Source organism: Talpa europaea (genome assembly GCF_964194135.1).
Source record: "Talpa europaea genome assembly, chromosome: 1".
NCBI lineage: Eukaryota > Metazoa > Chordata > Mammalia > Eulipotyphla > Talpidae > Talpa > Talpa europaea.
The window spans coordinates 11170199-11181262 of NC_140073.1; the positions used below are offsets into that span (position 1 = coordinate 11170199).

At 35.0% G+C, this 11064-nt stretch overlaps 1 protein-coding gene across 1 annotated transcript; it reads left to right on the plus strand.

Annotated features, from left to right (window-relative positions):
* Positions 1 to 946: 946 nt before the first annotated feature.
* LOC311170555 (olfactory receptor 4C46-like) lies at positions 947 to 1876 on the plus strand (the record flags this gene model as incomplete). The annotated part of the gene is made up of 1 exon (XM_084232957.1): positions 947 to 1876. One exon carries the CDS (start codon positions 947 to 949, stop codon positions 1874 to 1876), a length of 930 nt encoding a protein of 309 aa, XP_084089083.1.
* Between the last annotated feature and the right edge of the window lie 9188 nt (positions 1877 to 11064).

The following is an 11064-nucleotide window of genomic DNA, read 5'->3' on the forward strand; positions in this document are numbered from 1 at the left end:
TAAAATAAGTATATAAATAAAATGGTTATCATGTCAAAAATTTGTAGCATATCAACAGGTGTATCAAAACACTTGGTGTACACTCCTTATGTATTAAGTAATGTAATTCTGAGTATTACTATTAACACAAATCTGAGGTAGTTTTCACATATGCAAAATGGATAGGTAATGCAAACCACTGTGATTTCTATCAGTTTTGTACAGAATCATATGTGAGAAACATTTGCTTATGCCTTGACATAACAATCAATCATTTAATTATATAATATACAAAATTATTGAACTTAGTCAAATGCATTATCAATTTTTTACAGAAACTCCTATATTATTTCATCAAATTTCCATTATCAGTGCCCTGTTTTTCTTTATATCAACTATTACAACTAACTTTAACTAGGGTTTCTATCTCTGCATTCCTGAATTGAAACCTACTTCACTCAGGATTAGGCAGTGACCCCTACAGGAGATATATCCATGGTTTCCCTTCCTTAAATTTATCTTCATTCTTCCTCCCATATTCTCAATACCTAAAACATGGTTTACCATTTCCTCAGAATAAAATGTAAGTGTATTAAATTTGCATTGATAGATTTCATATGTCTCCCCAGACTTCACTGCCTCTCTGTATATCATCCACTTGTTTCATGCAGGATGTTATCTCAGATGGCATCCTCCCTCATGTCTATAATCTAGTCTAACAAATGTTAGTCATGTCTATAGTCTTATGAAATACTACACCTGGGAGCCAATTTGAGTTATCTTCAATAACTAGGAGAAACATTTTTAATTATCAAAAAAACCCACAATCCATATATCATAAAAGTCAAATTCCAGTAGGATACAGACATTTACCATTATTAGAATGAGTAAGTTTAACAGAATCAATGTTTCAATAATAACAAGTGGTTTCTTTTTTTCAGATAATGTAATAAGTAATCAAATATACATGGAGACTAAAAACAATGTCACAGAATTTGTTCTACTGGGGCTCTCAGAAGATCCAAAGATGCAGAAAATCATATTTGTTGTGTTTTTCCTCATCTATGTCATTGCTGTGGTAGGAAATTTGCTCATCTTGGTCACCATCATTGGCAGCTCATTGTCGGCAGCCCCCATGTACTATTTCCTGGCATATCTCTCCTTTATTGATGCCTGCTATGCCTCTGTCAATACTCCCAAACTGATTGTAGATTCACTCCGTGAAAAGAAGACAATCCGGTTCAATGGATGCATGACGCAAGTCTTTGGGGAACATTTCTTTGGTGGTGCTGAGGTCATCCTGCTCACTGTGATGGCCTATGACCGCTATGTGGCCATCTGCAAGCCCTTACACTATGCAACCATCATGAATCGACGGGTATGTGACCTCCTCATGGGAGTGGTGTGGGTGGGAGGTTTACTTCATGGAGGCATACAGATCCTCTTCATCTTCCGTCTGCCCTTCTGTGGCCCCAATGTCATAGATCACTTTATGTGTGATCTGAATCCTTTGCTCAATCTGGCCTGCATGGATACCAGCACCTTAGGACTCTTTGTTGTCGCCAACAGTGGGTTCATTTGTGTGTTGAACTTCCTCCTCTTGATGGTCTCGTATGTGGTTATTTTGCGCTCCCTAAAGAACCAGACTGCAGAGGCAAGGCAGAAAGCCCTCTCCACCTGTGTCTCCCACATCACAGTGGTCATCATGTTCTTTGTGCCCTGCATAATTGTGTACCTGAGACCTGCAGTGACATTACCCATTGATAAAGCAGTTGCTGTGTTCTACACTATGGTCACTCCCATGTTAAATCCCTTAATCTATACCTTGAGAAATGCCCAGATGAAAAATGCCATTAGAAAATTTTGTAGTAGGAAAACATTTCCAGAAATCAAATAATTGTGCCTGGAGATTGACATTGATTCAACTGAGGAAAGGCTGAAGAGGACATTCTGGGTGACCTTATCAAAATATTTATGCGATGAAAAACAAAAATCATGAACTGCGCTCATGGAGGAGAAACAGGGACAAGATAATAAGAAATCTTAAACCAGTATCACCCTTTGAATATTCAGAATATCCTAACATGAGGCTTACTTTTACCTTCTTATCTATGTTTATTATGCATAAATTCTTCTTCCCAAAGTAAATATGAAACATGATAAAATCTGTTGGTTTTAAGTAGTAATCACTATAACAATCCAAAGATAAGCACCTTGGTTATCCATATTTTGCAAGTGAGGAAAAGCACCTTGGTTATCCATATTTTGCAAGTGAGGAACCTGACAGCAATGGGTACTCAACAAAGCAAGTATATTGACGACAGGCAACCAGAGGAAGACTGATTTCTCATCCATGCTTATAACAGCTTACACTGGCACACAATGATGATTGAAAAGAAGTAAGAAAATGAAGAACTTGCTATTTATTGTACAGAGATTTGATGGGCATTATTTAAAACATATATACATACACATATTGTATATACACAGATATGTGTAATATGTATATATTTGTATATGTGCCTATATGTTAGTTCATTATAATAAATGCTAAGAATTTTTCTATTAGGAATTTTGTTCATTTTTATATATCTTAAATGACGATAATGTTGCTTGTAACATTTTGGTATCAAACAATGTTAGGCTATAATAGCATTGGGTCATTGAAGATTTTGATGGTAATTAATAAGGTTAACATCATTTCCAAAATTTTTTGTACATATGTCACTATCTTAAACTGTTAACCCATTAGAAAATGTGACAACTCAAATTAATAAAAACTTTTAATATCAGGCAGGAATTTCTGTTTATTCAATAGTTACCCCATCTTGTAGCATACTTGCATTCTAGCTATCAATTGTTTATGAGGCATCATAATGTCTGGTTTATGACATTACTGAGTCATTAAGGATAAAGGAAAATGAAAGAATTGAATAAAACTTAAAAAGGGCCTCCCCTGGTGGCACAGCGGTTGAGTGCTGGGCTGTGAAGCTGCCCTCAGCCTCTGCAGCACAGGTTCGATCCCCGGCCACCAGTGAGGGTCCCACATAGCGCGCAGACCTCTCCTGTCACCAGCTGCTCCCCTCAGCAGTGTATTTCATCACTCTGCCTGTTCTGTTTCTGGCTCTGGTAAATTCGCTTACCTCCCTGCTTCTGACTGTAACCTAGTGCTTGTATAAATAAATAAATAAATCTTTAAAAAAAAAAAGTACAGCTCATTAAAAAAAAAAAAAAAACAATGAAGGAGGATTTTTTTTTCCTCCTTATCTGATTCACTCTGAAGAAATTCCTAATTAGAACTTTTATGGAACTATGATAGTTTGTTCCTATTTAAATTGAAGAGTGAAAAAGAAATTGAATGGAGAATCTCAATGAATGAGCAAATATCAACCTTAATATTCTGTGCTCTCAGCAAAAAGTTATTATCTTATAAATGCAGACACACTATGCTATATTTGTCTGTTAATCATTTTATTTCTAAAGTTTTAGTGAGAAATCTTTTTTTACAATGGGCATTACACTCTACATGCAGTGCAGTTTCTGGAGAAACTGTACATCATTATTAATCAAAAAAATTTTCATTCCTATAAAGTTATCAGACACATTGATAGTTGAACTTCAGAGCTGAATAAACATCCAGGTCCTCACTTCACTGATCTTAGGATACATTGAAAAATTCCAGAAACAGCGGTAAAAGACAACAGAGTGTTATAAATGTAAGTTTGTGAAACACAGAGAGTTAGAAAATCATCATTGAAGGACACATAACAAAGAACTGAAGGGCAATAAAGACTCAGACAAAGACAAACTTTGAAAGCTTATGCAGGAGTGGAGAGGGAAAGGAAAAGGAGGAGATAATGAGTGGGGGGAACAGCACAAGGTAATTTGGTAATGGACTAGGGGTGCTTTGTCAGTGGGAGAACTACAGCGATCACACCTAAAGGGAGAAATCATTTAGTGACCAAAGGTTAAATTAAAAGTAGACTCCCTAGCTGAAAGACATAAAAATGATCCCAAAAAGAGAAGAAATCAGAGACAGAGTGGGGAACAGAACAGGCAGACTGACGAAACATACTGCTGAGGGGAGCAGCGGGCAAGCCAGGAGAGGTCTGCCGTGCCATGTGGGATTCTCGCAGGCAGGGATCGAACCCATGCTGCAGAGGCTGTGGACAGCTTCACAGTGGGGTGCTCAATCACCTGCGCCACCAGGGAGGCCCCAGGTTTTGTTTTATTTTTTAAAGCTATCTTTATATCCAGTGAAAATGAGTTTTTGTATTAATAACTGCTGATATTAACTTCACATTCCTAGAACAGCATCGATTCTAATGAATTTTATATTGTTCATTATATATTATTTCATCTTTATACAATGCCTGTAGAATGATTGTGACTTTCGTTGCATTTCTGTATTCTAAAACTCATTCCATATTTTAAATACCTTCCTCTACATAAAATCATTTTCTCAAATGTCTTTTGTGTTGTGGTATTTATCATTTAACTTGATTTTAAATCTTTTTAAGCATGCACAAAAGTCCTATCATCAATTTCTTCTGCTTTTCCCCCAGAAAGTATTTCTCAAAAATCTCTTACTCTTTATACCTACAAGATGATTTGCTTTATGTATTTGTACCACAATATGTATTTTTTAATTTTATTATTTTTTCTTTATTTTTTTTCTTTTTTTGCATGTGATTTGGAGAAAGTTGTGAGTATGAAACAATACACATTTACAATGGGTACATTACAATTTAGACTCTAAAGCATTTCTGCTCGTGGAGGTCTCCTTCCCTTATTTCGCTTTCCTTCCTCCTGTCTTTAGATCTATTTTTTTTCTTTTCTGTTTTAAATTGTTTCCTTGACTCTCTGTGTTCAACAGGACACAAGAGTCTGGGAGTGGTCAGAAGTGAGAGACTCAGTCAGGAAATGTCTTAGTCACAGTGTGGTGGATGGAGCCTGGAGTGTGCCTGGCATGTTCACTTGCATCCATATGATCCAGCAATTCCACTCCTAGGTATTTACCCAAATGACACTGAAACATCAATTCCAAAGGGCACCTGCATGCCTATGTTTATAGCAGCACTATTTACAATAGCTAAGCTATGGAAACAACCCAAATGCCCAAAAATAGATGACTGGATCAAGAAGATGTAGTGCATATACACCATGGAATATTACTCAGCAGTCAAAAAAGATAAACACATGCAGTTTGCAGCAACATGCATGAGCTAGAAGGGATCATGCTCAGTGAAATAAGTCAGAAAGGAAAAGAAAAATACCAGATGGTCTCACTCATAGCAGGAATTTAGAAAACCTAAATAAGAGACCATAAAAAAAGACTAATCAATACAAAGTAATAATCAAAATCAACAAGCAACTATAAACCAGATACACGCTATGGGGGGCGGGGATTAGGGAAGTGCGGGGAGAGGAAGAACTAGAGTCAAAATAAGGGGGTGTGCAATTGTATGGGGAATATAACCAAAATGAAAATGCATGCATTGTACAAAGATGGAAATGATGTAAGAATTATATAAAATAAAATATTTTAAAATAAATAAATAAAAAGGAAATTTCCTGGTTTGCTGGGATGACACAGTTCATTGTAACCTGCTCTGACCAGGCCTATCTGTCATGCATCTGTCTGCCTTTGCCTTTGAAGTCAGACAATATTTATTTTTAACTAATAAACTTTATAAAGTTAATTGGTTTAATAAGTAGTTCAACTAGTTTATTAAACCAATAAACTTTGTTAGTTTTAGCTATACAGAGAAATTGAGTGGAAAGTACCAAGTACTTACATCCTCTTGCCCCAGGCAAGGATAACTTCTCCCTCCAGAGAAATACATTTGTTCCCAAAATAATGATTCTACATTGACACATTATTTACAAAAATTCCTGTTTACATTTGAGTTCACACATGGTGTTGTCCAATCTTTATTTGTAGAATGACAATATACAATACTTTAGTAATATAAAGAATAGTTTCAATCCCTCAAAAAAATTCTCAAAACTTCATTATTTTTCCCATCTGCCCCCTCCCCTGTGGCTGCCCCCACCTCCACCCTCCCCAACCCCCCATCCTGCACCATGGGCAGGCACTCATCGCTTCACTGTCTCTGTATCTTGCCTTTTCCAGAGGGTCATATTGTTGTAACCATACAGTAGTTGCTTTCACAGGGACTTCCTTCACCTTGTAATATGCATTTAATTTCTCGGCTGTGTTCATGGCTTGTTACTTCATTTCTTTTCAGCACTGAATAATATTCCATTGTCAGGACATGCCACAGTTATTTTGTTCACTTATTGAAGCACATCTTTGTTGTCACCCAGGTTTGATAATTCTTAATAAAACACTACACACATTCCTGCTCTGTCAAAATGGATTTTTTGTTTGTTTGTTTCTTTGTGTTTAGACCACATACTTTTACTTTTTTTTTTCTTTTTTTTTTTGGAAAATTTTCTCTTTGTAGTTGGAATGGTCTTTCTGGAACCAATGACTACTAATTTATTTATCAATTTTAGGCAAATATGAGTGGGTTGACACTTTACTTTGTTATATAGTTCCTTAAATTTTATGGAAAATGCTATTAAATTCTGACCAGCAGGTGCAATGCCTATCACTTGGTTTTCAATTTTTCTGAGTTATAAATTCACTCTCATCTCTAATTATTTTTATTTCAAAGATATGTTAGAAATATTGACCCTCTTTAAAACAGATTCACTCTAAATTTATTTTTTTAGTTACTGATTTCTGAATGACACTAGGGGATATATGTGTGAATAGAATAGCCTGTCAGAAATTTAATTACTTTAATATTTGATTTCAACTTTCCCACTATATAGAAAGTATAAAATTATGTAGTTTAGAACTTAAATCAAAAGTTTAATTCAATTATCAACAAAATTGCATTTTTAGTGCTTAATGTAGAATTGTCTAATTTTCATTGATCCAATAATTATACATAATTATATGTATATATGTGTATATATGTATATATATGTATAGACATGTGTATATGTATATAAGTGTATATATATATTTATCATGTTCCACAAAAACATTTTTTCCAATTAATTTTGTCAGGTAAATTCATGTTCATGAATTTTAAGATAGAATGTATAATGTAAAATCTAAGAAAGATATTTTCACTTACAGATATTTTCACCAGATATTTTCACTTACATCTACCCCTTTTTTCATTGAGTTTGTTCAGATTCATTGTGTATTTCTTCTGAAATCATAGTTTGACATCAAAGTTTCTTCATGGTGTTTTCCATCTCTGCATTCCTCAGAGTGTAAATTAAGGGATTGAACATAGGAGCAGCGATGATGTAAAAAAGTGCAAATATTTTGTCCTCAGAGAAAGTAGTAGAAGGTCTAAGGTAGATGAAGATCACAGGAGCAAAGAACAAGATGGCCACAGAGATATGAGATCAACACGTGGAGAAGGCTTTGCATCTTCCCTCAGGAGACTTATTGCTTAGAGTGAATAGTATAATGCTATAAGAAAGACATAAACAGACAAAGGTAATTAAGACATATCTGAAAAGATAATCATGAGGACACTAGAGATGTAGGTATCTTATTGGCAACATTTAACCAAAGATAAATATCACAAAAAGATTGATCAATATCATTAGGTTAATCTGGGATGAGGTAGGACAAAGAGTAGATGAAGTAAGGACCAGTAATTGACACAGCTCAATTGATTGTAGTTTTAGCAACACTAATTGGCTGAATTGACATCAACACATTACATATGGTGGTTAAGATTAATATGCAGAAATATAACAAATGTCAAGCAACAACAAATCAGTAATTGACTCTTAACATCTGGTTATAAAACTGTAGCTATGTGGGGAGTGGTGGGGTGGGCGTGATGGAGGGAAGGGGCCCAATGGGTTATGGTGGAGAATTGTGGGGCCATGGGTGGTGGGCAGGGCATCAAAGTTTACATTTATAGGTTTCAACCTATAAACACTGAAACAGATAAAAGATGGAAACCTACATTACCTTAGTAAACATAATTTGGGGAAAGAAAAGCATCAACAATACGAAGTGGCAAAGTTGTGGAAAGCCTGGAACTCTCTTCTTGTGTTGTAGATTACTCTCCACATTTGTAATGTTGCCTAGTACTTCAAACTCACCAGACTGTGAGTCCTAGAGATAACTAACAGGGACATTAGTTTTCTGTTCACTTCCGCACTCGTCAGATGAATGTGCAAAACCACACTTTGGAGCAAATTATTTTAAAGTGGCTGCCATTAAATTTATACTCTCATAGCTCTAGCTCTCAGGCAGCCATCAGTGGGTTCCCAGAAAAGGCTTAACATTGATAAGAAAGCAGGCATGAACAAACAAGGGAGCTATATCAGAGGTCCCCACACTGAAAATATGTCACCTTGCTATTCTCATGACATTCAGATGTCTTAGAAACCTGGGTTGGGTTCACAGAGAGAAATAAGGCTCCATGTATTCAGGTTCCAAGTGTAGGGAATACAATTCCCCACTCAAAAATGGGTGTTTCTCAAGTCTCTTTCTCCATAATACCTGCTTCTAAGACAAAGCCTTTCCATCAGAGAAGATAATTAATTCCTGGGAGAAGATGAAGCATCTCTCTTTAAGGAAGATCTTCTACGGGGATCTCTTTAAATATACAGGCAGTGCAAGCTAGAATTTACTTTTGCTGATCACAATTTGAAGAGCAAGATTCCTCTTGAGTTAAATGACACATGTGAATGTGTTTGCTCCACATTTTCTGCTTCTTGACTATGGGACCAGAGCCACCTGCAGCAGTTCTCAGTGCTTCCAATAAATCACTTCTAAATTCAAATCCTATATTTTTTCTGAAATGTTCTGAACCTTTATTCTAGAAGGGAAGCTTTGATTACAGGCTTTCAAAACAACTATTGATTTGATTGTGATATTTCTTTCACATTGGATCTACTAACCAAAGGTCAGTCTAAAATTGGGATTATTTCTGAACATTCCCAAACATCATGAAGTTCTTTAAGACTAGAAGGTAAGTTTTTCAATAGTGTTGATCTTTATTAAAGATTGTTAATTTCCATGTAGTAATTATGTTTCATTGTGCCTAAATGCAATGATAGAACATTTCATCCTTACCCTAATTCTTTAAAAGATATCTGACAGAAGAAAACGTGGAGGTTATGAAGATTAAGTAAATTGGAGGTTCCAGTTCCCTGACACCAGGCACCCCAAGACACCGCCTGTAGTAATCAAAACTCTTCATGAAAATGAAATTTAAATACACTTCCCACATAGAAAATGCACAATTATATTGAAGATGATTCTTTCTGACTTCCCTGATTTGTGAACATTTTCTAATTATTATTACTAAAAATGTCAATTCTTTCTCTCTCATAGGTGAGATAGAAAAAAAATACAGATGAAAATCCATATCTGTTTACATAGCTATGGTGGGTATTTTCATATATGATCCCTCATCAATTCTCTTAAAATCCTGTGAGGTAGGTATTAATGTCACTTTTTAGATGAGGGGTAAAAATATGCTATATGTTATGAACTATAACCCCAGATAAAAAGAACATGCAGACAGAAAAACAGAGTTTTATTTTGATCTTTTTTATTTTCAAACCAAAGCACTTGACCACTGTGATAGTCATTTTCAAAATGTTGCAGAAGAGACAGGAATGGTTTGGAAGGGGATTGGAGTAATGAGACTTGGGTCAGAGGGAGAAGCCAAGATAAAAGGACCCTTTAATGAATGCCATCCCATATTTGGCTTGATTTTTTGGGAGTCCAAACGTGTGTGTGTGTGTGTGTGTGCGCGCGCGCGCGTATGTATGCAGTCACGCATATTTGCTTTTTGCAGCATGTTTTTCTACTCTGAAATCATTTCATGGGTATTTGTCTCTGAAGTAGTAATAAAATAGTATAATTATTATGGTCATGTAAAAATTTCTTGTTCAATATTGTTAATTACATCAATTTGGGATATAGGGAAGAATTTTGAAGAAAGACAGTTTAAAAAGTGTTTTCTGACCTGATCTTGGTTCTGCCATTAGTCAGATGCTTGATCTTGGGCAGAATCTTTAACTTTTCTGTATGTCAATTTTATAAAACATAAAATAAATTTATAAATAAGAATAGTCAACATGTCAAAAATTGTAGTAAACCAACAGATGTATGTTAAAAACACTTGGAGTACACTAATTATTTTTTAAGTAATATAAGCCTGAGTATTACTATCAACACAAATCTGAGATTGTTTTCACATCTTCAAAATGGATCAGTGATACCAGCCACGGTGATTTTGATCAGTCTTGAACAGAATCATATGTGAGAGGCACTTGATCTTCACATAGCAATCAATCACTTAAATCTATCTATCTATCTATCTATCTATCTATCTATCTATCTATCTATCTATATATCAAATTATTGGATTTAGTCAAGCACATTATCAGTTCTTTTACGGCTCCTATATAGTTCATCATATTTCCATTATCAATGCCCTGTTTTTCATTATATCAGCTATTATAAGGATCCACTTAACTGGGGTTTCTAGCTCTGCCTTCCTGAATTTAAGCCCTCTTCATTCAGAATTATGCAAAGACTTTTACTGGAGTTATATCAATGGTATCCCCTTCCTTAGATTTCTCTGTATGATTCTACCCATTTTCTCAATTTCTAAACTATGGTTTCTATTCCTGGAATAAAAGGGAAGGTTATTAAGTTTGTATTGATAGATTTCATATCCCTTTCCTGACTAACCTGCCACTATGTATACAATCCACTCTTTCATGCCAGACTGTTATCTCAGATGGTCACAGGTACACATATGGTATCCTACTTATTTGATAACAAATGTTTCCTCATGTCTATACTTTTATCAAGTACTTCACCTGGGAAGCAATTTGAGTCATCTTCAAAAACTAGGAGAAACACTTTTTCAATTAAAAAATCAAAACTTCATAAAAGTCAAACACAATAGGATCCATGTATTTAACATTTATTAGAATGAATAATTTTAACAAATTTAATGTTTCAATGAGTGATTTCTTTTGTTCAGGTAATGTGTAATAAGCAATAGAATATAT